Raw genomic sequence first — 27,612 nt, forward strand, 5'->3', positions numbered from 1 at the left:
CACAAAAGAGGTGACTTTTTTGTATTATGCCAAGGAATGACAATAGCCTTCTTTTTTATTATGGGCAAGAACTGCTGCCACTTGTTGCTGACTTATTTTGACACAACATTTTGTCTCGTTATCAACATCCTCATTAGCATCAGGTATATTAGTATCCCCCTCATCCTGCTGCACTTCCACACTAGCATACTCAATTTCCATGTCACCATCTTTACTTATACTGCTCATCCCCACATTTATAGACAGTGGTGCATAAATGGTGGAAGGAGCTGCTCTATGAGTACAGTATCATAAATGTCAGACGTACACATAGCTAACGTCGTCACCCGTAGACTCTCCTCAGCGATTTTTAAACATATTTTGTTCTTCAGCTTTAGTATTCTTCTGTTTTTATGGGTACTGATTTGTCTTCTTGAAAGGTGACACCTCTACTAGACTCAGAGTGAGAAGGTGCTGCCATAGCACTAGCAGAATCATCACTCACAAACAAAGGCCATGGCATGAGCCTTTCCTTGCCACTGCATGTGGTGTATGGCATGTTGGCAATATTACTTTTTTTGTCAGTAAATTTTCTCTTTAGAGATTATGTTTTCTTTAACATTGTGAAATATTGTTTAGAGTTCATCTATCCTTTCTTAAACTTTGTGTTCCCTGGACCACCACCTTTCATAGATGTTGAAGTATGATCAAGACTGGCAGCAGTCAGAGCACCAATACTAGGTTGCTGCTCATGCCCTTCTATTGACTGTTCCATATCCAACACTGGCACCTAATGACATTATTTTACAACACAATGCCTGAACCTGAACAACACTCACAAGTTTTTATTTTTAGTTTTTTTTACACACTGCCACTCACAGTGCTTCTAGTAATGGTGGAACACTGGCACCTAATGTTCATTATATTATTTTACAACACAATGCTTGGACATGAACAACACACACAAGTTTTTATTGTTTTAATAATTTTTTACACACTGCCACTCACAGCACTTCTAGTAATGACGGAACAGTGCCATTTTAAGTTATAATACAGACTTCCTAATGTTTGTTTGTTTTTTATAATAAATAAAACAGTGTCCCTTTAAGTTAATACAGTAAGTGCGCTTACTGGATTTTTTTTAAATAATATGATTGACACAGTGCCCCTTTATTGGCTTTACATAGAAACAGAATTTGACGGCGGGATAAGAACCACTTAGCCCATCTAGTCTGCCCCTTTATGATTTTGCATTAAGACAGTACCCTGCTCCAGTACTGACTCCTAACTTTAATTATTTTAATTGTATGGCTATGCCTCCCCTCTTCCATTTTTTCAGTGCTGCCATATAAATAAATATAAAGTTTGAGATTTTCTTTAGTAAGCAAGACTTGCTGCAGCCCACAGCCCCATATACAACTTAATTATTTGAATTATATGGTAATGCCTCCCATCCTCCATTTTGTCAGTGCTGCCAAATAAATAAATATAATGGCCAGGAGGTAATGAAGTCCGAGTTTAGCGGCCATGCGGGATGCCGGCCGAACTCAGACTTTTTATTAAATGGGCAATCATGTATTAGTACACGATTGCCCCTTTAAAAAAGCATCTGGGTTTGGCTGGATTCCCACACAGCCTTGATTGCCACTTAAAAAAATTCTGAGTTTGTCCGACATCCCGCATGGCTGCTGAACTCGGACTTCATTACATCATGCCCAAAGTTTGAGTTTTTCTTCATAAACCAGACTTGCTGTTGCCCACAGCCCAACACACACCCTAACCCCGAAGTGTCCTCTGTGAAATGGTGGGAGGGTCTTTTATGCACTCTAAAACACATGAGATCTGATAGCAGGTGGATGACATTTTGCCTGATTTTCAGATCTGAGTCTGCCGGGAAAACAGGGACTTGGATTTACTCGGAAACAACAAGTTTGGGTGTGTTCTATTTTCAGTTATCTGAACAAGCACATCTGTAATGAATACACATCTGTATGGGCTACATTATGCAAAAGTTTACATTACACACATCTCTCCCCGGTCCTGTCTGCTTGTATGTGCACAGTTTGTTGACTGCCAGTTTGTAGTAACTTGCCAACTTCCAATCCAGTACTACATTAGCGATCACTCCAGTACCTTGTCCCTGCATGCAAATATTATTAAATATGATCTTTAATTTCTTAGTGTCGCAATAAGCAATCAATGTAATTTTTGGGACCATATTCTGATAAATGATAGATATGCACCCTAGTTAATTGATTTTAAAAACAAAATAGTTAAATATGTTGAAGCGGTGAGGCTGGCCGCATAGCAGGAAGAAGAGGTAAGAGGAAAAAAGAGAAGAAGAAGTAAGGGGTGGTGGAGACCGCAAGGTGAGCTGCCTGTTGCTGCTACAGAGACAGAGCCAGCCCTAACCAATTTTGTGCTCTAGTAAAGATTCTGGCTGGTGCCCCCAGCAGATATTCCCAGGCTTTCTTCACAGCAGCCCTCTCTCCTCACAGCACATTGCAGCAATTAAAAAATAAAGGGACAAGATTTAGAGGAAAGACCCTTATACTCCCACCTTAGAAGGTGTTGGATAGGACATTCTCCCTCACAGGACAGCACCCCAGGCTCTCCCCTCACAGCACCTGTCACTGCACAGCATGCTCACAGCACTCCTCTCACAACACCGTACTCATCACCAAGCACAGCACCCATCACCCAGCACAGTACCCATCACCCAGTACACCTCATGCAGCCCTCCTCTGGTCAGATGTAATCTGACCTAGTCTGTGACTTTCCTATCTTGGCTATGGATGCCATGTCTGACTCTCCTCCATGCACAGCAAGCAGCACACATGCATCCTTGACCCCCCTGCCATTAATCCCATGATTACTACACCTCCACAGCAGCATTCTTATATACCCATCCTTCTTATACACCCCCCCCACAGAAGACATTGATCGAAAATGTATGATATTATTGATATTGTCTGTCTGTCTGTCTGTCTGTCTGTCTGTCTGTCTGAGCAATGGTAGCTCATTAGGGTGCGGTATGATATACCGGCAGACCGGATTGCAGGCTGTCAGTATACCGACAGCAGCATCCCATCTACCAGTATACCAGCAGCAAGGCAGCGAGTCCACTTGTGGGCTCGTTGCAATCGCTGCGCTTATGGCCCGGTGGCGATCTTAGCTCATCACAGGTTCTATTCCCATTCAGTTGGTGACATGGACCCCCCAACCGAGTGAAAATTAGGGTAGGTGTCGGGATTCCAACAGACGGTAAAATACCAGTGGTCAGGATTCTGGTGTTGGACTCCTGAACACCGGGATCCAGACCGCCGGCATTTTGAATGCATCCCGATCATTATACTGCCTGCAAAATTATTATGACATTTCAGAGGGCTCACTATTCTATATATCTGTTTTACTCACAACTTGTGTATTAAAACTAAAAATCACCTGTGGTACTTCTGGATATTTTATATATAATTTTGTTATAATATTTTTTCTCTTTCTTTTTAATCTTTTCTAATATGTTTTAATTACAAATGTATTATTATATAGCTCTTTATATATATATATCAAATCCACATGATAAAAAAACGCATTCTGCTCCTGTCATACATACAGTAAATAAATAAATAAAAAATGTATTAATTAACAATTAATTAATATTGGCACTTAAATATAATTAATACATTTTATAGCTCTATTAAAAAAGTGAAACATTAATTTCCCCATTAACATATGAATAAAATAACATCAACCCTATAAAAGTATTTTTGCCCCCTTAATCAATATATAATGATTGCCATATTTATAAATGTATTGTATCACCTTGTGATTTGCCAAATAGCTCAAACAGCACTCTTGTCTGTTATAGCCCCCCTTCTTTAATTCATCATTTTAGATGGTTTCTATCATTTACATATTTAACATTTTACAAATGTGTGGGTTAAAAAAAATGCAGGAAAAAAAAAAATCGTTTGGTTTGTGAAAATAAATGTATCCCTATGACTTAGGCAATACTGAACAGAGTCATTATCATATGTGTTAAATTAGAATCTGTTTTTTCTTTTCCTGTGGTAATACTAGGTATGTCTCTGATCATACTGTATGCTGCACTGCTATGCCATGCAGCAGTATGTACTGTTCTGTGATAAGATTTAAGAGAAGATTAATGTGAGGGTGGCATGGCACGTTAAGCTAAGTTTTAGTGTGCTAAAATTTCTTGAAAAGTTCTCTGTTGTTTTTCATGAATCAAGTCTATAAACTGTCTGACATCATTTGTATAATGTCATATTTATGTATCTAGGTTGATTTGACAGGTTTTACACTTTTCTCTCACTCAGATTGTTTCAGATTTCATTTCATTTTATGGTTTAATCATATATTAACATAACATCTTCTTCAAGTGACCTTGGAGTATTTATGCACATAATTACAAGATGGATCTAAATAATTTCAAAGCTGCATATTGGCAGGAGAAAGATCTCGGCACATCAAGAAACGAGATTCCACTGCAGGATGATAGACGACACTTATTATGTGTTTTTCCTCACTACTATATTTTACTTTGCAATTAGGCATTTTGAACAACGGACTTAACCCATAGTGGTAGGTCCACATCAGCTGTCATTTTCCTGTCCTACATCTATTAGAAAACTAGAGGAGCTATTCCCACCACTTCTGTTGTTGTGGGTGCTCATGAAAACAGTTTATAGACTATCTAGCTGAAATCCCAACAGCTGATTATTACTCAACTGAGGCTATGTAAATCTGTCATGTGCTGTAGCTTAATAAGAGGGAGAATGACTTCCACTGTAGAAAAAAAAAGTAGATTTTCAAATCAAATAAATCAGCTTCATGATAAATTTCCAGAGTCCTATTTTACAAATGCAGATTGAAATAAATTGGAGATGCCGGTCTTTGAATAGCTGATGGACCTCACATGGCTTGTCATAACTCACTCTCTGATGACTATGAAAGGAATTGTCTGTTTTTGGAGTTAGTTAAGCAGCTTGTGCAGTGCGTCTTGCAGATGATAAATCAGAAAATCATTCAACTTTGTTTATATTCACTTTATATTTTTCAGCATTTTCACTAGAAATGCTACTGTTGGAAAGATTCAATCTTTTGGTGTGTAAATGTGAAAAATAGATTTAACTAACAGTATTGCATGTCCCTCTACTTAATATAAGAAAATTAAAAAGTAACTTGTTTGTTAAATGTTTTGAATAAACAAATGTGACACACATATGCTGCAATTAATATCTGAGTTGGTGGAATATCGGTAAGTGTTAAGTTATTGCTTTTTTGGTATCTATGGAGTCCCAAAGTAATGTTTGTTGGCAGAGTATTGCGGTGCCTGATATAGTTACGTTAGTCCACACACTTAAAGAGTTAACAGAATGGAGGTTTATTGAGATACATACAGGTGTCTTAGGTTCTAGAAGATATCCTGTAATAGTAGGCAACTTGCTCCTATAGCAGAGAGGGTAACACCGTATATTTGGTGGTACTTATCGGTAGGGTGATATGTGGCTGCGGTATGACACCAGGGTATGGCTCCGATGGTGAGGGATGGAGGACTGCATGTCCGTGCAGTCTGATTCCCGCTGTGAAGGATGACACACCACCTGGCTCTCGCTAAGCGCCGGCAGCACGGCACATACAGCACACATGGAACACTGAAGTCTCTCAGCTCTGAGCTCTCTGTAAGATGAAGGAGCTCCGTGGCAAAGACACTGGGCACTAGCAGGGTAAACACTAGGGGATGAGCCCATATGACTCTATGCATAAGGAGGCAGGTACAGAGCGCACAATTATCCAACAATTAGACAGTATATTACTGAAGAAATGGTTTTGATATTTCAAGTGGTGAGAGCACATTTTTAACATTGTGTCTTATTCTCATTTCTATGTAAATCCAATGGTTTACTTACAAATCTGATGGTGGGTTCACTGCTCATTCACAGGACTCATTCTGCTGATGTGCAGAATGGGTCTTAGATGATTGCTTGCAGTTCTCCCTGAGCCACAGCATGATTGACATGCTGCAGCATTTGGGGGCGGAGTGGTGGTGGTGACAGGGACCATTCTACAAAATAGGATGTGTTGCCCCTATTTATAGGTGCGTCTACTTTAGGTCTACTTTCTTGGATGCAGATTTCCTAGACCTGGCAGAGAAGTTTCCAAGGCCAGTCTAAGTAAGCGTCTGCTAACACAGATAGTCAAGGGATATGACCATCATAACCAATGGTCTTGACGATGTCCCGATGCTGCATCTTCAGGCGATGCACTCAGATTGCAGATGCTGGGAGGAGACATCTTTTCCCTACAGACACCTCCTACTGCATTAGTATTTTAGCTTCCTTGCGGCTGTGCGATACCAAACATATTGGAACCAGGCCCATTGTTTCCACAGTAACACAGAAGAGTTCCTTGTTTCACAGAATGTTGTTGACACTTGTTGAGGAGTTTGGCATTCATTATAGGACCAGACAATGTTAAGAGTAGAAGTCTCACATGTAAAATACATTATGCAGTGCAGTCTGTGCAAGCTATTGCAGACATATTAAAGCTAGTAGTCTCATGCTATTTTTTCCTAAAGATATTGGGGTAGTATTTTCTTTAGGTAGAGTGAATACGCAGATCTCTATATCAGGACGTAAAGGGCCCTACACACTTATAGATAATTTATAGCGATATAGGTGCAATATCATTGAAAAATTAATGATATATCGTTAATATCACGTAGTGTATGGTCATCAATGATGAACGATGCGTGTCCCCGCAGTCATTCTTCTAAGCCAATTTGGACGATATAGATGTTTGCAATGTCAAATCGTTCATATCATTCATACAAATTGTTTAGTGTCTATGCAAAAAAATAATTACTGAAAAATTGTTCATTGTTCATATCATTTATCATCCAATCTGCCCAAATCACAAAGTGTGTAGGGCCCTTGCAGAAAATGTGTGGAAGTTCAAAAGTACTGTAGCGAAAGCCCGTTTGCCAAAGCACAACCCTAACTTGCATTTCTTTGGTTCTCCTGCCAATTACTTTGTACCCTTTGAACAGATTTTAATGGATATAGTGGGGCCCTTTGATAGATCTGTTGCTCCCATACTAAATGTTTGCATAAGAAAAGTGCCTCAAATATCAACATTTTAGTTCCTTTGAACTTTTTTTTGGTAGACAGCTTCCTCGATCTATTTAAAGAGGGATGGGAGAAGCAGTCAGTCCCAGATCCCAATGTGGCGCAGATTGTGTCCCAGATGTACCAATATATCTGCCAAATAGAGCCTCTCCTTCAAAAGAACATGCACCTTGCTCAAAATCGACAAAAGAAATATTATGACAAAACAGCACTTAGTCATGCCTACACAGGATTGCAAACTGTATGCCCACTGTCAAGGACCATATGAAGTGATAGAAGCAGTCGGACCCATTAATTATAAAGTTAGACAAGAAGGGAGGCAGAAGTTAGAGCAAATCTATCTTATTATCCTGCTAAAACCCTGGAAAGCAGATACAGCCCAGGTCTCCAACATAGCCATAAAGAGTACATATATAGGAGACTCTGACTCCAGCTCAATTGCACCAGGCCAAGGAGTTTGTAAGAAATAACCAGGACATCTTCTTTCCTCTCCCAGGTTAGACACGTTATACAGCATGATATTGTGACTCCTCCAGGGGCTAAGGTAAAACCTTATCAAATTCCCAAAGCTAGCAGAGCAGCAGTGCAGCAAAAAGAGTTGTTGTGGGTATTATTGCAGAATCCAATAGCGACGGGAATAAGCCAATCATGCTCGTATCCAAATCATCGGGCTCCATGAGGTTTTCCAATGATTTCTATCAACTAAATCTCAAAATGTAATACCTATCCTATGCCCCAAATCGATGAATTAGTGGAACATCTTGCCAGAAGTCTATATAGCTGAAGACTGGTCCACAGTTTTGAATGTCTGTAAAGGATAGGTTGTGCATTGTATGTGACTGCTGAAAATAAAAGTCACACTCACCTTTTAAAATTGCCGGTGTCTGTGCCTTGTCTTTGAAGAGCTCCACAGTGGGTTTACAGAAGTGGAAATGTTGCCGATGGCAATCAATCAGATTCTACTTATAATTAATCTAGTAGCTTCTAGAAAATAATAGCTATAAATCTGATTGGTTGCTTTGGGCAACATATCCACATCTGTCATCCCACACTTTAGTAAATATACTCCCTAGTCCTAGGAGACTTGTTGTACTGGTAGAGTACAGGTAGCAAAGAGCAGTTTAAATATGGAGCTCTAGCAGTTGATTGGATGTATGAGTCATGTTCAGCATAACAACACTGTGGATGGCTGGAAGTGTTCAGCTGACCTTAGGCAAAACGGTGATGCCATTGATGCACCGGACAACAGTAACAGAAGTATCCTTACATGACTGGCCAGCTGACATATAAAAGTCAGTGTATCGGCAGCACCTGGTAATGTATGAATGTTTAATTACCCACTTTGTAGTTTATTCTGTCCAGGTGCTGAGATACACCCAATCAAGGTAATAATGTCACAAGTGTGACCCAGGGGACTATCCTTTTTGTGTGTCTCTTGTTGTAGATCAGGTCTATATGAAGCACATGGGTTCTAGGACAGTTTGTTCTTCCATTGTTTGTCTTCCCCCTTTAATCCTAGTCTATCTGATGCATATGAGTGCTAGGGCAGACTTAAGATGTTAACCGGAGGCCAGCTAGGTTGTCAGATGGTTGCTACTGACAACATATTGTCCCTATGTGAGAGCACTCATAGGTGAAAATCAAGGTCTGAGACCATTGTGCCAGAGAAGTTCCAGTCACATGATCTGGCGACTGTAGTTAGTGGTATCTTTTGTGTTGTCCATGTCTTTCATCATGTATTAATAATCTTTTCCTCACATTTTATTATTCCCTAGAGCAGGCCTGGCCAAGCTGTGGCTTTCCAGCTGTTGTAAAACTACAAGTCCCATCATGCTTTGCCACAGTTTTGCTATTAGGGAATGCTAAAACTGTGGCAAGGCATGCTGGTATGTGTAGTTTCACAACATTGGAGAGCCACAGGATGGCCAGGCCTGCCCTAGAGAGTCATCTGACCTGTGTTCTAGAACTGTCTACAACAGCTAAGTGGCCATAAGGTCTGAACCAGTGAAGTAAGGTAAGTGTCACATATGCCAGCCCCAAGACTGTGATATTGTCATTTTGGTAAGCAGTGGAGCTACTAACAGTTTGTAATTAATATAGCCTTTCAAGATTATTTTGCATCTAAACAAATAGAAAACAACAAATGGAGAACCTTCGCACAAGATCTAGTCCTTAATTCAGTCTACAGTATTTATTTCCAGCAATTAATAACATGTGAACTGACCCTAATAATAACTAATAAATATACTGCTATCAGTTTAATTGCAGCATGGTTCCACCTTGCTTTGGAGATATAATTTAGATCCCCAATGTGCTTAACTTGTTTTAATTTCAAGTTTCTCAACTACAGATGTGCACCGGACATTTTTCGGGTTTTGTGTTTTGGTTTTGGATTCGGTTCCGCGGCCGTGTTTTAGATTCGGACGCATTTTGGCAAAACCTCCCTGAAATTTTTTTGTCGGATTCGGGTGTGTTTTGGATTCGGGTGTTTTTTTTCAAAAACCCCTCAAAAACAGCTTAAATCATAGAATTTGGGGGTCATTTTAATCCCATAGTATTATTAACCTCAATAACCATAATTTCCACTCATTTCCAGTCTCTTCTGAAAACCTCACACCTCACATTTTTATTTTTAGTCCTAAAATTTGCACCGAGGTCGCTGGATGACTAAGCTAAGCAAACCCAGTGGCCTGCACAAACACCTTGCCCATCTAGGAGTGGCACTGCAGTGTCAGACACGATTGCACTTAAAAAAATTGGCCCCAAACATCACATGATGCAAAGATAAATTAAAGAAAAAAGAGGTGCAAGATGGAATTGTCCTTGGGCCCTCCCACCCACCCTTATGTTGTATAAACAGGACATGCACACTTTAACAAACCCATAATTTCAGCGACAGGGTCTGCCACACGACTGTGACTGAAATGACTGCTTCTTTTTTGGTGGGGGCCCAAACCAACCAATCAATCAATCTCTTCTTGCACAAACTGGCTCTACAGAGGCAAGATGTCAACCTCCTCATCATCCAATTCCTCACCCCTTTCACTGTGTACATCCCCCTCCTCACAGATTATTAATTCGACCCCACTGGAATCCACCATCTCAGGTCCCTGTGTACTTTCTGGAGGCAATTGCTGGTGAATGTCTCCACGGAGGAATAGATTATAATTAATTTTGATGAACATCATCTTCTCCACATTTTCTGGAAGTAACCTCGTACGCCCATTGCTGACAAGGTGAGCGGCTGCACTAAACACTCTTTAGGAGTACACACTGGAGGGGGGTCAACTTAGGTAAAATAAAGCCAGTTTGTGCAAGGGCCTCCAAATTGCCTCTTTTTCCTGCCAGTATACGTACGGACTGTCTGACGTGCCTACTTGGATGCGGTCACTCATATAATCCACCACTATTCTTTCAATGGTAACAGAATCATATGCACTGACAGTAGACGACGTCAGTAATCGTCGGCAGGTCCTTCAGTCCAGACCAGATGTCAGCACTCGCTCCAGACTGCCCTGCATCACTGCCAGTGGGTGGCCTCGGAATTCTTAGCCTTTTCCTCGCAGCCCCAGTTGCGGGAGAATGAGAAGGAGGAGCTGTTGATGGGTCACGTTCCGCTTGACTTGACAAGTGTCCCACCAGCAGGTCTTTGCACCTCTGCAGACTTGTGTCTGCCGTAAAGAGAGATACAATGTAGGCTTTAAACCTAGGATCGAGCACGGTGGCCAAAATGTAGTGCTCTGATTTCAACAGATTGGCCACCTGTGAATCCTGGTTAAACGAATGAAGGGCTCCATCCACAAGTCCCACATGCCTAACGGAATCGCTCCATTTTAGCTCCTCCTTCAATCTCTTAAGCTTCTTCTGCAAAAGCCTGATGAGGGGAATGACCTGACTCAGGCTGGCAGTGTCTGAACTGACTTCACGTGTGGCAAGTTGAAAGGGTTGGAGAACCTTGCACAACGTTGAAATCATTCTCCACTGCGCTTGAGTCAGGTGCATTCCCCCTCCTTTGCCTATATCGTAGCCAGATGTATAGGCTTGAATGGCCTTTTGCTGCTCCTCCATCCTCTGAAGCATATAGAGGGTTGAATTCCACCTCGTTACCACGTCTTGCTTCAGATGATGGCGGGGCAGGTTCAGGAGTGTTTGCTAGTGCTCCAGTCTTCGGCAGGCGGGAGCTGAATGCTGAAAGTGGCCCGCAATTCTTCGGGCCACCGACAGCATCTTTTGCACGCCCCTGTCATTTTTTAAAAAATTCTGCACCTCCAAATTCAATGTATGTGCAAAACATGGGACGTGCTGGAATTTGCCCACATGTAATGCACGCACAATATTGCTGGCATTGTCCGATGTCACAAATCCCCAGGAGAGTCCAATTGGGGTAAGCCATTCTGCGATGATGTTCCTCAGTTTCTGTAAGAGGTTGTCAGCTGTGTGCCTCTTATGGAAAGCGGTGATACAAAGCGTAGCCTGCCTAGGAATGAGTTGGCGTTTGTGAGATGCTGCTACTGGTGCCGCCGCTGCTGTTCTTGCTGCGGGAGGCAATACATCTACACAGTGGGCTGTCACAGTCATATAGTCCTGAGTCTGCCCTGCTCCACTTGTCCACATGTCCGTGGTTAAGTGGACATTGGGTACAACTGCATTTTTTAGGACACTGGTGACTCTTTTTCTGAGGTCTGTGTACATTTTCGGTATCTCCTGCCTAGAGAAATGGAACCTAGATGGTATTTGGTACCGGGGACACAGTACCTCAATCAAGTCTCTAGTTGCCTCTGAATTAACGGTGGATACCGGAACCACATTTCTCACCGCCCAGGCTGCCAAGGCATGAGTTATCCGCTTTGCAGCAGGATGACTGCTGTGATATTTCATCTTCCTCGCAAAGGTCTGTTGGACAGTCAATTGCTTACTGGAAGTAGTACAAGTGGTCTTTTGACTTCCCCTCTGGGATGACGATCGACTCCCAGCAGCAACAACGGCAGCGCCAGCAGCAGTAGGCGTTACACTCAAGGATGCATCGGAGGAATCCCAGGCAGGAGAGGACTCGTCAGACTTGCCAGTGACATGGCCTGCAGGACTTTTGGCTTTCCTGTGTAAGGTGGAAATTGACACTGGTGACTCTTTTTCTGACATCTGTGTACATTCTCGGTATCGCCTGCCTAGAGAAATGGAACCTAGATGGTATTTGGTGCCGGGGACAAAGTACCTCAATCAATTCTGTAATTCCCTGTGAATTAACGGTGGATACCGGACACATGTTTAACACCACCGTAGCTGCCAAGAACTGAGTTATCCGCTTTGCAGCAGGATGACTGCTGTGATATTTCATCTTCCTCACAAATGACTGCTGGACAGTCAATTGCTTACTGGAAGTAGTACAAGTGGTCTTCCGACTTCCCCTCTGGGATGACGATCGACTCCCAGCAGCAACAACAGCAGCGCCAGCAGCAGTAGGCGTTACACTCAAGGATGCATCGGAGGAATCCCAGTCAGGAGAGGACTCGTAAGACTTGCCAGTGACATGGCCTGCAGGACTATTGGCTTTCCTGTCTAAGGAGGAAATTGACACTGAGGGAGTTGGTGGTGTGGTTTGCAGGAGCTTGGTTACAAGAGGAAGGGATTTAGTTGTCAGTAGACTGCTTCCGCTGTCACCCAAAGTTTTTGAACTGGTCAATGACTTCTGATGAATGCGCTCCAGGTGACGTATAAGGGAGGATGTTCCTAGGTGGTTAACGTCCTTACCCCTACTTATTACAGCTTGACAAAGGCAACACACGGCTTGACACCTGTTTTACGCATTTCTGTTAAAATAATTCCACACCGAAGAGGTGATTTTTTTTTGTAATTTGACCAGGCATGTCAATGGCCATATTCATCCCACGGACAACAGGTGTCTCCCCGGGTGCCTGACTTAAACAAACCACCTCATTATCAGAATCCTCCTTGTCAATTTCCTCCTCAGCGCCAGCAACACCTATATCCTCATCCTGGTGTACTTCAACAGTCAGAGCCGGCCATAGGCATAGGCAAACTAGGCAATTGCCTAGGGCATTTGATATGCCTAGGGGCATCATCAGCTTCTGCTGATTAAAATGATATGCAGCATGCCTATATTCTGTATGTAGCATTTCATATGCAGATACAGCCACAGTCTCACACAGTATATTGGTATGCTGCATATCAGTTTAATCAGCAGAAGCTGCTTGTGCATCCTAGCCACATAGCAATGCAAATAAGATGCATTTTCATTAAAAAAAAGTGCCCGACGTTAGTATTGATGCAAGATTTGTGAGGACACATCTGTATTCAAGCAGAGGCAGAGGTCACAGTGTTAGTGGAAGTGTGAGTGCTGTGTGCATGTGAGTGGGTTGGTTGTGCAGTAGTGTTCAGAATATGTGTAAGGAGCATTATGTGTGTCATGTAAAAATGCATTAATAATGTGCAACATATGTGTAAAGGGCCACTGTGTGTTTCATTATGTGTATAAGGGCATTAATAATGTACGGCATATGTGTAACAGGGTACTACTGTATGTGTGTCATTATGTGTATAGGGGCACTAATAATGTGCAGCAAATGTGTAGGGGGCACTATGTGTGTCATTATGTGTATAAGGGCATTAATAATGTGCAGCATATGTGTAAGGGACATTATGTGTAAAAGGGCATTAATAAAGGTTGTCAGAATGTGTAAGGTGCATTATGTTTATAAGGACATTAATGTGTCTCATATGTGTAAGGGGCATTACTGTGTGGAATTGTGTATAAATGCATTACTAATGTGTGGCATTATGTGTATAAGGTGCTCTACTATGTGGCGTTACAAATAGAAAGGGCACTACTGTGTCGTCTAATGTGAATAAAGAGCAATAAGGTGTGGTGCAATGTGAATAAGGAGCAATTCAGTGTGATGTAATGTGAATAAGGGGCTCTACTGTGAGGAGTAACGTTTATAAGGTAAAGTGATACTACTGTGGGATGTAATATGAATTATGGACACTATCGCACGATAAAATGTGAATAAAGTTGCAGGACTGTGTGGCGTAATTGGAATTATGGTTACTATTGTGTGGCCATGCCCCTTCCCAGCAAGAAGATGCCCCTTTTTGGGCTGTGCGTCAAATGTGCGAACTGTTCCTATTTAAAATATAGGGGGCACAAGGACTGCTATGGGTGAGGGGTGATGGTGCTGGGAAAGAGGTGCAAGGTCAGAGGCAGAACCAGCGGTGGTGCTAGGGGGCACCAGCCAAAATCTTGCCTAGGGCATCATATTGGTTAGGGCCGGCTCTGTCAACAGTGACATCTTCAATTTGACTATCAGGAACTGGACTGTGGGTGCTTCTTCCAGCACTTGCAGGGGGCGTGCAAATGGTGGAAGGCGCAAGCTCTTCCCGTCCAGTGTTGGGAAGGTCAGGCATCGCAACCGACATAATTGGACTCTTCTTGGGAATTTGTGATTTAGAAGAACGTACAGTTCTTTGCTGTGCTTTTGCCAGCTTAAGTCTTTTCATTTTTCTAGCGGGAGGATGAGTGCTTCCATCCTCATGTGAAGCTGAACCACTAGCCATGAACATAGGCCAGGGCCTCAGCTGTTCCATGCCACTCCGTGTCGTAAATGGCATATTGGCAAGTTTACGCTTTTCATCAGACGCTTTTAATTTAGATTTTTGGGTAATTTTACTGAACTTTTGTTTTTTGGATTTTACATGCTCTCTACTATGAAATTGGGCATCGGCCTTGGCAGACGACGCTGATGGCATTTCATTATCTCGGCCATGACTAGTGGCAGCAGCTTCAGCACGAGGTGGAAGTGGATCTTGATCTTTCCCTATTTTACCCTCCACATTTTTGTTCTCCATTTTTTTAATGTGTGGAATTATATGCCAGTAATATATCAATAGCAGTGGCCTACTGTACTGTACTATATATGTATATTGTTGGTCACCAAAATGCTGCACTGTAATACTAGAAGCTATAGAAAAGTATATATATTATTGTATCTACCAGTACAGAGCGTTGTAACTGTGACCCATGTGTCCTGACAAGTAGTATAGAAGCTATAGAAAAGTTTATATATTATTGTATATATCAGTACAGGGCTGTGTAACTGTGACACATGTGTCCTGACAAGCAGTATAGAAGCTATAGAATAGTATATATATTACTGTATATATATATATCAGTACAGAGCGGTGTAACTGTGACACGTGTCCTGAGAAGCAGTATAGAAGCTATAGAATAGTATATATACTACTGTATATATATATATATATATCTATATATATCTATATATATCTATCAGTACAAAGCGGTGTAACTGTGACACGTGTCCTGACAAGCAGTATAGAAGCTATAGAGTAGTATATATATTACTGTATATAAATATCAGCACAGAGCGGTGTAACTGTGAAACATGTGTCCTGACAAGCAGTATAAAAGCTATAGAATAGTATATATATTACTGTATATATATATATATATATATATATATATATCAGTACTTAGCGGTGTAACTGTGAAACATGTGTCCTGACAAGCAGTATAGAAGCTATAGAATAGTATACATATTACTGTATATATATATATATATATCAGTACAGAGTGGTGTAACTGTGACACATGTGTCCTGACAAGCAGTATAGAAGCTATAGAATAGTATATATATTACTGTATATATATATATCAGTACAACAGAGCGGTGTAACTGTGACACATGTGTCCTGAAAAGCAGTATAGAAGCTATAGAATAGTATATATATTACATTTACTGTGTATATATATATATATATATATATATATATATGTATTATGTGCAGTTTTTTGTAAGTCTGTCATTATTTTTCAGCTTAGACAGTTTATACACCATTGCCCCTTTTCACAACCTGCTGTAAATGAATTCAATAAGCCTCATAAAAAAAGAAAGCGTGAATGCAATTTTGTGATGTTATAATTCTATTTTTGTGCATATACACATTTCATAGGTAAAATATGGATCTTTTGGGTGAACTGGGAGTTGTTGGAAGTACAGCTGTGTACAGAAGCTTATGAGGTGTGAGAGTACCTAGGGTGGCATCCATATGCAAAAAAAAATGATCTTTATTGGAAAATATTATTAAATGAGATTAAAGAGTAATGGGGGAGATGTATGATAACGGACGTTATGTGCCTGGGGGCGTATCACCACATTACTGTAGTGATACGCCTTGGGCCCGCCACCACAATGTATTATATGAGAGCCTGCCGATGTGGGAGGGCATTATCTCACCTGTCCCGTGATAAGCCTTCTCCCACATCGGTTAGGCTGTTATCGGCGCCGCAATGTGTGCGCATGCGCCCTTCTTCCCTGCTTCCAGCTGGCGCCGCTGGCAGTATGAGGAAGTGTTTGTCCTTTAACAATAAAGTTTTATTGTGTAAAATACAATAACAAAAAAGAAACATCCGGATCTGCGGCCTTAGGAGGCAAAGAGTGGCAGCAGAGGCAATCATTCATTGCCTCTGTCCTTTGTCTCTCAGTGTGACAGCGGGGAATCGGTAAGCGTCGGGGGTGCGCGGTTGTCATTGCACATGGTGATAACACGCCGTTCATACAGTCTAGTGAGGCACTAAATGCAGGCTTTCCGTGCGCTCTTACAACAGAAACCACAGCGCACTTTCATACATCTGCCCCAATGTCACTAATGGCGTATTTTCGTGTTTCCATTTAATGTTATCTGTAATCAACTACATATACATAACTTAACCACTAAGAAAAAAGACACAGGCAGCAGTTCTGACATTTATTTGTTTTGGTTTTTTTTGTCAAATTTATTACTGACAAGTAACAATTTTCAGTTTAAATTTTGTATGGTAGTGGCACTAAAGAAAGGACAGGAAAAAAAAGCAAACGCATACACACCTCTTCAACTTTCCATTCAACAGGCCACCCGTTCAGGCAGGGCCATAACTAGTAGGGTACAGCGTGTACCACAATAGACAGCACTGAAGGATCGGGGCACTGTTGGCAGCACTTATTAATTATCTGTTTTAAATACTTTCACTTGTAGCTTCCCTCCTCTTTGAAGCCCGGCATCTCCTGAAAGCCCCTATTTCCTTCATCCACCGCTTCTATCGGTAATACCTATACAACTTTTGTGAACTTAACTTGAAAGCTCTTTATTATTCATTTACAATGTCCTTTATTACATTTCATAATGCTGGCATACCTGGGATTCGAACCCTTTGTCTGTGGCATTGCAGTCAGATACTCTATCTGATACTGCATTGAAAGCTAGAGAACTATTTGAAGCTCACCTTGTACTTAATGAAAAAATGATCAGCATTGCAGCTCTATGTAGTGTGTAGCTGTAAGGGATTGGATGTGTGGTTGCACACTACATCTGCTCAATTGCGTTGCAAATTATTCTTTATAAAGTACGAGTAGCTTCATATAGTTAGAAATCTCATAAGTTTTATACAAAATCAAATAACTCAATGAGTAGGGTGTTTAACTGGAATACAACAGGTTATTGGTATGAATCCTGTGTATGGCAGTATTTTGAAATGTATTAAATAAGGGTATTGTCACTGAATATCATATAGCGCTCAAGTTACGTACGTGAATGTGGTATAAAAGAGGATTTGTGTCCAAATCCATTTTTCTTGCAGTGTTCTGTAAATGTGTGTGCATAATATATCAGTTTTGTAATGCCCCTCCTAGTGGAAAAAGAGGGGGGGGGGTGCAATTCTCTTTCTGGTACAGAGCACAAAAAAGTATAGTAATGGCTCTGCGTTCAAGAGGTGTAACCAGTTCCTGTCCAGGACAATTGGTTTATGACATACCCCAATGCAAGGAGAGATGTGAAATGCTTCTTATTCACAGTTTGTCTGTGAATAAGAAGCAGTTTGTGTCCACAATCACCTGCACAAACAGTATGTATCTGCAGCTCTGTACATCTCCTCTATTCCTGTCTCCTCATATTTGCTTGTACCATTTTCCGTGTGCTCCTCTCTCAGCCCTCCCCATGTGTGCCTGTGCCACCACTCCCAATACTCCACCACTCCCACTCCTGCTATCTTTTACCATGTGTAACTCTGCCATCCTTACCATATTTTCATCTGTCACCTATCCTCATGTATGTCTCTGCCACTCCTTACCATATGTGCTTATGCCCTATCCTCATGTATATCCCAGCCACCCACTGCCATGTCTGCCCATTCTCTCCTCCTTCTTAGATATTACTCTAGCACCATACCACACGTGTGCATCTAACCTCACCATATACCATATGCATAGACCCCTGTGCTCATGTGTGCCTCTGCCTTTTTAACAACCACTATGTAAATATGATTTTAGACTATGAGTGCTCCCTGTTCCAAGTGCACTGTGCCCATCAAAGCCATAAAACAGATGTAGAGAAATCAGCAAATGCCTAACAGGTAGGACTCACCTCCACCAGTAACAGTAAAGTTTATGTGATGGTATGTCACCCTTGTATTTTCCACTATCAGAATGCCAGTGACTGTGGCATGTGGGCAGGTTTCATTAGCATGTTAGGTTTATTTGGGGTTGTCTGATGGCAGAGACCTGGTAGGCTTGTGGGGAGACCTGAAAGGCATGTGGTGAAGTCTGAGTAGCAGATAAGGGCCTAGTAGTGCACTTAAATACTGGGTGGGGCATCAAAGCATGTGCTTGCTCTTGTATCAAGGGTTACATACTATGCAGTACCTCTGGGTCAACTGGGCTGGCAGAGGTAGGAGGGTGGGGCAGATTGTCAAGGAGAGTGGGCTGCCATTCTTGTTTCATTTTTAGTGGTTTCCACAATTTCTGATGCAAAAAACGTTTGCTGTGCTGCACTGACTATACTTTATTGAAATAATTCACTTATCTAGTACCAGTCACCAACATTTATTATGTGACTGATCTTTGAGCACTGTACTGTATGTGCTTTTTTTTAAAAGTAGATTTTACTAAATTCTTTTGTTGCATCAATAAAATGTGTAGATCATTAAGGCACATCTCAATTATCATAAGAGGAGTATAGCAGGTTCTCCAGACAACAGGACTAGACCAGGAACATGAGAAAAAAACATAATAAATATAATAAAAAGAACATTTTAATTAATTTTCATCTTTCAGACATGTATTTACCTTTCCATTTCCTGAGAATAGAGCTAATTACTTAACAGGTTCACTCATTCCTTAAGTATTGTTATATCTGCCATCTGCTTGAACATACAGCGTGGAAAAGGCAAAAAAACAAACAAACAAAATATAATGAATTGAATAAATTAGTCATATATCCATTCCTTATTGCTTTTATGCAGTTTGTTCTATAGAGCTACTGCATAGCTAAACCCATTGCTTTCAAAGATGTATGTTAACATCTTAAATGTACTAACTAATTATAACCATATATTTTTCAATTTGTTTATTTAATATTTTGTTTTGAATATGATTGGAAGAACCAGTTACAGATGTGGGCATAGCACAAAGCAAAAATTTATTCAGGAACTGAGAACAATCTTTGCAAATCTTGAAGCTAATGAGGCTCTTGCAATCTAGTTGGAGGTGACTGAGTACCAGGTATTACTTTTTTAATGGAGTTTAATTTGCCCAGTCCATTTCCATTTATATGCATGTATTAACAATGTAATAAAAAAAATTGAAACGTACCAATATGACAGAGTTTTGTTCACTTACTTTTAAGATGTATTTATGATAAAAATAAGGAGTGCTTTAGAAGATAAAAAAAGAATAATTGCTATTAATAAAGTTGGTTTTGAAAAGGTCATAATGAGAAGTTCTACTTTTGTTACTAAATCACTAAAAATTTTAGTAAAGCATCTGCCCAGCTGCACTTTAAAGTGGAATGTGCTCTCAGGATCAGCAAGCAGAATATACAGTATATGCATCCTTGGAAAAAAACAATAACCTGTCTCTGCTTTCCACTGTCCATAATCTGGCCCTGATGTGGCCATTAATGAGTGTATGGATCTGTGGCTCTCCGGACTCCAAGCAGTCATCTCATCATCCCTGTTAAACTCCATTGGCCCCAAGTACAGGCCCAGAGGTACACAGTTATTATGTCTTCATTTCATGTCGACAATCACAATATCAACAGCAAAAGGTTGACATGGCTAAAATGTTGACTTCATTAATGTTGACATCTGCAAAATGCCAACATTGTCAAAATGTAAACAATTTCCGAAGGATTAGGGTTAGGGCTAGGACCAGAAATAGGGCTACTCGTTTTTCTTTTTTTCTGTACTTGAAGCCCAAGGTGCGTGGCTTCATCACCCAGTGTCTGTGCCAAACGTGCTGGGGGCATAAGTTCTTGGACCCTCTCTAAAAGGAAAAGGGCCCCGTTACTCCCCTACCACTCAGAGCCAAAAGGCCTACTGAGGGGAAAAAGGGACTGTGGGTCCCCCCTTGCCGAAGCGTGGAGGGACCCTCGTGTATCCCCAAGGTTGGCCGAAGCTTCCCCCTGGCCGAAGCTTCCCCCTGGGGATCGAAAACAGCCTCTAGCCCTCCCCAAAAGTAGAGAGTCTCGGCAACTAGGGGAGAGGGTGGCCCATAAGGGTCTCACCTAAACCCCAAACAAAAAAACTGTGACGTGACAAACTAAACATAAATAAGTGCTCGTGTAGTGCAAAAGTGCAAAACACGTGCGTGGATAAATAATAGGATTTTGGTACTTACCAGGAAAATCCTTTTCTTTGAATCCATAGGGGGCACTGGAATACTCTTGGGATATGGACGGCTTCCATAGGAACAAGGCACTGAATAGTTAAATTTAGAACTCTCCTCCCCTCCATATCCTAGAGTACCTCAGTGTTTTTTTCTGAACCGAACAGGAGCTATAGAGAGGTTGACAATGGAGAATTACATATAACATAACGGACAACAATAAAGTTGACACATAACGTGACTGACAACTAAACAGTTGGCACTATAACCGCTAGAACTTGAAACTTTGAACCAGTCGGTGAGAATGTGTTACCATAAGATCCTCTGAACTTACCACGAACCAGGTAAAACTGCTCTGGGTGGGCGTCCAATGCCCCCTATGGATTCAAAGAAAAGGATTTACCTGGTAAGTACCAAAATCCTATTTTCTTTTTCATCCACTAGGGGTCACTGGAGTACTCTTGGGACATACCAAAGCTTCCCCCATGGGCGAGAGAGCTGTTTGGCACCTGTAACACTAGGCGGCCAAAGCTAGATGCTGATGCCGCAAACGTATCAAACTTATAAAAGCGCACAAACGTGTGCACTGATGACCATGTAGCCGCACGGCAAAGCTGCTTCGTAGAAGCCCCACGACCAGCTGCCCACGAAGTTCCCACAGAATGTGTGGAATGAGCTGTTACTGATGTAGGCGGCTGTAACCTAGCATGAAGGTAAGCCTGACGAATGGTCAGTTTAATCCATCTGGATAAAGTCTGCTTAGAAGCTGGCCAACCCATCTTGGCAGCATCATAGAGAACAAACAACGTATCCGTCTTCCGAACTGTAGACGTTCGGGATACATAAACGCGTAATGCGCGTACCACATCCAAGGTTCCAGAATTTCCTGTCAAGACAGGAACTACTATTGGATGATTGATGTGAAATGATGACACTACCTTTGGTAAGAAAGTGGGATTCATCCGAAGTTCCGCTCTGTCATGAAACACCAAATACGGTGGCTTGCATGACAAGGCACCCAAATCTGAAACACACCTTGCCAAAGCTAAGGCTAGTAGAAAAATTGTTTTCCAAGTGAGAAACTTAATATCCACTTGTTGTAATGGTTCAAAATATGAAGACTGTAAGAAATCTAAAACCAGATTCAAGTCCCATGGCGCTGTAGGTGGAATGAATGGAGGCTGTACTCTGAGGACACCTTGCAGAAAAGTGTGTACCGACGGCAATAGAGCCAATCGTCTTTGAAAGTAAATTGACAACGCAGATACCTGCACCTGTAGTGTAGATAAACGCAGTCCTCCATCTAACCCCGTTTGTAGAAATAACAAAAGACGGGATAACTTGAAAGATGATGTCTGAAACTTCCGATCTTCACATCAAGCTATATAGACACGCCAAATTCTGTAATAATGAGCTGCCATAACCGGCTTCCTAGCTCGTAACATGGTTGGTATAACCGATTCTGGAATGCCCTCTCTTCTTAAGAGGGCGGTCTCAACAGCCACCCCGTCAAACGCAGCCGCACTAAATCGGGGTAAAGGAACGGACCCTGTTGTAACAGGTCCGTACGTAGTGGGAGCGGCCAAGGATCGTCTGCGAGTAGTCCGCGGAGATCCGAGAACCAAGCTCTCCGAGGCCAATGAGGCGCCACTAGTATGACTCTGACGGACTCTCTTTTGATCCGTTTTAGCAACAGAGGGAGCAGCGGAAGCGGTGGAAACAGATACACGAGGCTGTACGGCTAGGCGATGGTGAGAGCATCCACCGCCACTGCCTTTGGATCTCGCGTTCTGGACACATACTGGGGCGTTTGGTGATTGTGACGAGATGCCATCAGGTCCACTTGAGGGTAACCGCACCTCTGGACCAACATGTGAAACACTTCTGGATTTAATGCCCATTCTCCTGGATGAAAATCCCGACGGCTGAGATAATCCGCCTCCCAGTTGTCCACTCCCGGAATGAACACTGCCGACAATATCACTTGGTGATGCTCGGCCAAATTGAGGATTCGAGCTACTTCCCGCATTGCCATGCGGCTTCTCGTTCCTCCTTGTTTGTTGATGTATGCGACCGCCGTCGCATTGTCTGACTGCACCTGAACAGTCTGAGACTGAAGCATGTGCACTGCTTGTCGTAGCGCATTGTAAATTGCCCGGAGTTCCAGAACATTTATAGACAGCAATCATTCGTGATCCGCCCAGAGACCCTGGAGCTGACAATTTTGAACTACAGCTCCCCAACCTCTGAGACTCGCATCCGTCGTTAGAATTATCCAATTCCAGGTGCCGAACCGTTTCCCTGCGGTTAGATTGTGTACTTTGAGCCACCAGAGTAGAGACACTCTGGCCCGTGGCGACAACCTCACCCTGTGGTGAATCTGCAGATGTGAGCCCGACCACTGTGCGAGCAAATCCAGTTGAAAAGGACGTGAGTGAAATCTCCCGAACTGAAGCGCTTCGAAAGCCGCCACCATTGTGCCTAAGAGGCGAATGCACAAATGTACCGAGACTGTGCGTGGCTTGAGCACTAATTGTACCAGATGACGAATGACCTGTACTTTCTGTTCTGGTAGGTAAATTTTTTGATTTACCGTATCGAGAATCATACCTAGGAATTGAAGTCGTTGAGACGGAATCAGATGTGATTTCTTGAAGTTGACCATTCAACCGTGCTGAACCAGTACATTGTACGTTAGCAACGCATGTTGGAGGAGCATCTGTTGAGACGGAGCTTTGATGAGCAAATCGTCCAAGTACGGAACTATTATCACTCCCAGGGATCTGAGATGAGCTATCATCACAGACATCACCTTGGTGAATACCCGAGGCGCTGACGAGAGGCCAAACGGTAGAGCCTGTAACTGGTAATGGTTCTGCCGTATTGCAAACCGCAAGAACCTCTGATGAGGTGGCCAAATCGGAATGTGTAAGTACGCATCCTTGAGATCCAGTGCAATCATGAATTCCTGTGGCTCTAAACCTGCAATTACTGACCGCAGAGATTCCATCTTGAATCTGTAGTAAGTGACGTACTGATTGAGACCCTTTAAGTTCAATATTGGCCTGACCGAGCCATCCGGCTTTGGTACCGCAAACAGACTGTAATAATAACCCTAACCCCCATCTGTGGACGTCTGTAGCCACGCCAACTGGAACGTCTGAAGGTGTGCTCCCACAATTGGAGATCCGAGATGGGCCGGGAGCCCGTCACGCCACTGGCTTGTCGGTGACCTTAGCGTCCTGACGACTGGTGTTGGTTTGTTGGAAACCACGTCCTCGACCTCATCTACCAGGCGTGGCTGTTCTTCTGCCACGCTCGTGAAAGGACTGAGGTCTAAAGGCTTTTAACGCAGGTCCAGAGTATCTCCGTCTAGGTACTGTTGGAGGCAATGGTAAGAAAACAGACTTTCCTCCCGTGGCCTCAGAAATCCATTTGTCCAATTCAGGACCAAACAACTTCTCGCCACCGTAAGGTAACGCCTCTATACCTCTTTTGACCTCCGCCTCCGCTTGCCAAGAACGCAGCCAGAGTGCTCGTCGTGCTGTAACTAGCGACGATGAAAGGCGAGAAGTGAGCTGACAGACGTCAGTAGAAGCTGTACATAGATAATCAGCAGCTTCCCAGATTTGATCAGCAAGAAGTATAAGGTGATCGTCACGTAGGGCAGACTTGAGTTCTGTTATCCATACCATTAGCGCCTTAGTTACCCAAATGCCAACCAACCCAGGTCTAAGCAACACTCCAGCTGCTATATACATGGACTTTAGCATAGCTTCTATTTTACGATCCGAAGGGTCTTTAAGCGTAGTAGCAGTTGGTACTGGTATGGTTAATTTCTTTGTAAGTTTAGACACAGACGAATCCACCAATGGCGGAATCTCCCATGTAGCTGTCATAGATTCTGGAAACGGGTAATTAGACTTAAATCTGCAAGGTATAGAAAACCGTTTATCCGGATTCTTTCATGTTTCTAGTAACATCTTATTAAGAGATTCCGAAACAGGAAAACACATTAGAGTTCTCTGTCGTTTAGTAAAGACGACTTCATCATTTGTCAGAGGCTCCTCAGTTTTTGTAAACCTCAGAGACTAACGCACCGCTCTGATGAGATTATCAATGCCCGGGCTGTCAAAATCGTCACTATCTGACTGCTGGTCTACTTCGCCCTCTTCACCGTCATCTTGCGCAAAGAGGTCTGGCATAGAATCGTCAGAATGCAACATAGCAGAGACTGGTCAATCATAAGACAAATGAAATTTATCCCTTCTACCCAAAGTGGACTTGGACTTTTGGTAAGGCTGAGACCCCTCCGGTAGTTCTAGTGGTCTCACCCTAGACTCAGATCTTGCCGCTTCCCGCTCTTGTCGAGTGGCGGCCCATTCTGATTGCAATCCAGCCAGGACATCTGCTAGCATAGCCCATGGAGGGTCCGAGGATGAAACCGGCTTTGAAACCGGAGCCGAACTTGTATTCGCAGCTGAATCCACAAAACATACAGTACATGTGGTAGATTTTATTTTATTTATTAACAGTTTCTTATATAGCGCAGCAAATTCCGTTGCACTTTACAATTTGAAATAACAATAACAAACTGGGTGATAACAGTCATAGAGGTAGGAAGGCCCTGCTCGCAAGCTTACAATCTATAGGGAAATAGGCGTATGTACACAAGGAAAGGTGCCATCTATTGCATAGAATGAGAAGACATGTGAGGATATATGTGGACTGTGCAGAGTGGATGTAATTTGATAGGAAGGTTTATGAAAGTTATGTGGGTGGTTCAGGAATTTGATACGCTTGCCTAAAGAGGTGAGTTTTGAGGGAACGCTTGAAGGTTTGGAGACTAGAGGAGAGTCTTATTGAGCGTGGTAGGGCATTCCACAGAGTGGGTGCAGCCCGATGAAAGTCCTGCAGTCGTGAGTGGGAGCGAGTAATGAGTGTGGATGAGAGACGCAGGTCTTGTGAAGAGCGAAGAGGTCGGGTTGGGAGATATTTTGTGATAAGCGAAGTGATGTACGTTGGTGTAGTTTGGTTAATGGCCTTGTGTGTGAGTAAAAGTATTTTATATTGAATGCGGCAGAGTACAGGTAACCAATGGAGGGACTGACAGAGTGGATCTGCAGACGATGAACGTCTAGCGAGGAAGATAAGCCTCGCCGCTGCATTCAGAATGGATTGTAGTGGTGAGAGTCTCGTTTTGGGAAGACCAGTTAGGAGACTATTGCAATAATCAATGCGGGTGATAATGAGAGCATGGATTAGAGTTTTAGCAGTGTCTTGTGTAAGGTATGGTCGTATTTTGGATATGTTTTTTAGATGCATGTAACATGATCTTGAGACAGATTGAATGTGGGGAACAAAGGACAGATCAGAGTCAAGGATGACACCTAGGCAGCGAGCTTGTGGGGTAGGGTAGATAGTCGAGTTTTCAACAGTGATAGAGATATCAGGTTGGTACCTACTATTGGCCGGTGGAAATATAATTAACTCTGTCTTTGAAATATTAAGTTTGAGGTGGCGAGATGTCATCCAGGATGAGATGGCAGAAAGGCATTCAGTGATACGGTCCAGTACAGATAGGGACAAGTCAGGGGAGGATAGGTAGATTTGAGTATCATCTGCGTACAGATGATACTGAAAACCAAAAGAGCTGATTAGTTTACCAAGAGATGAGGTATAGATAGAGAAAAGCAGAGGACCCAAGACTGAGCCTTGCGGTACTCCAACTGAAAGAGGTAGCGAAGAGGAGGTAGATTCAGAGAAGCGAACACTGAAGGAGCGATTAGATAGGTACGATAGGAACCAAGAAAGGGCTGTGTCTTTAAGACCTAGGGATTGTAGTGTCTGTATTAGAAGAGAGTGGTCTACAGTGTCAAATGCAGCAGATAGATCTAGAAGAATAAGTAGTGAGTAGTGGCCTTTAGACTTTGTAGTGACCAAATCATTAACCACTTTAGTCAGTGCTGTCTCTGTGGAATGTTGGGAACGGAAGCCTGACTGAAGTGGGTTCAACAAAGTGTATGAGTTAAGAAAGTGTGTGAGTCGAGTGTAGGCAAGTCTCTCAAGTAGCTTAGAGAGACAAGGGAGCTGAGAGATAGGGCGGTAGTTTGAGAGAGCATTAGGGTCAGAATTTTGTTTTTTTTAAAATGGGAGTAATCACTGCATGCTTGAAGAGTGAAGGAAAAATACCAGTTGAGAGAGAGAGATTACAGATGTTAGTTAAGGTAGGGATGAGCACCAGAGACAGAGCTTTACTTATTTGTGAGGGTAAAGGATCAAGAGGAGAGGTAGTAGAGAAGCAAGATGAGAAGAGTGTTGATACTTCATCTTCATTTGTGGGATCAAATGAAGAAAGAGTGCCAGAGGGTTCAGGTAAAGAACGGAGCAGGTCACTGGCTGCCGAAGAGCATACCATTTCATCTCGGATCTTATCAATCTTCTCCTTGAAGTAGGATGCAAGATCCTGTGCCTTGATAGTGGCTGGTGGGGTAGGTGCGGGAGGATCCATCCGGTAACACACTCTTACAGACATGGCAGTGAAACTGCTTTTTTTGTTTTTCCCACTAACACCCCTGCGCCTTACGGTGGAGTAGAGATGTACAGGACCGTTCTGGAATCACAACAGGAAGAAAACAGCAAACATGGTAAAAATGCCCCCATGCTTACAGTATAGACAAAGTGCAGATTATAACCTTCCCAAACCGATATAACCAGCAATAATCCTGTTATCTAATAACCCATGCAGCGTTCTGCTGCTGCTATGGGCACACTTCTCCCCCTTTGTGTCTGTGCTTCCCCCCGTGCTCCGTGTA

At 42.5% G+C, this 27,612-nt stretch overlaps 1 protein-coding gene across 1 annotated transcript; it reads right to left on the reverse strand.

Annotated features, from left to right (window-relative positions):
- Window positions 1–625: 625 nt before the first annotated feature.
- On the reverse strand, window positions 626–26,362 carry LOC135013175 (uncharacterized; the record flags this gene model as incomplete). The annotated part of the gene is made up of 2 exons (XM_063952613.1): window positions 626–769; window positions 25,841–26,362. Coding segments are annotated over 2 exons (666 nt in total), but the record flags the coding sequence as incomplete, so codon positions are not given.
- Between the last annotated feature and the right edge of the window lie 1,250 nt (window positions 26,363–27,612).

Source organism: Pseudophryne corroboree, chromosome 2, assembly GCF_028390025.1.
Source record: "Pseudophryne corroboree isolate aPseCor3 chromosome 2, aPseCor3.hap2, whole genome shotgun sequence".
NCBI lineage: Eukaryota > Metazoa > Chordata > Amphibia > Anura > Myobatrachidae > Pseudophryne > Pseudophryne corroboree.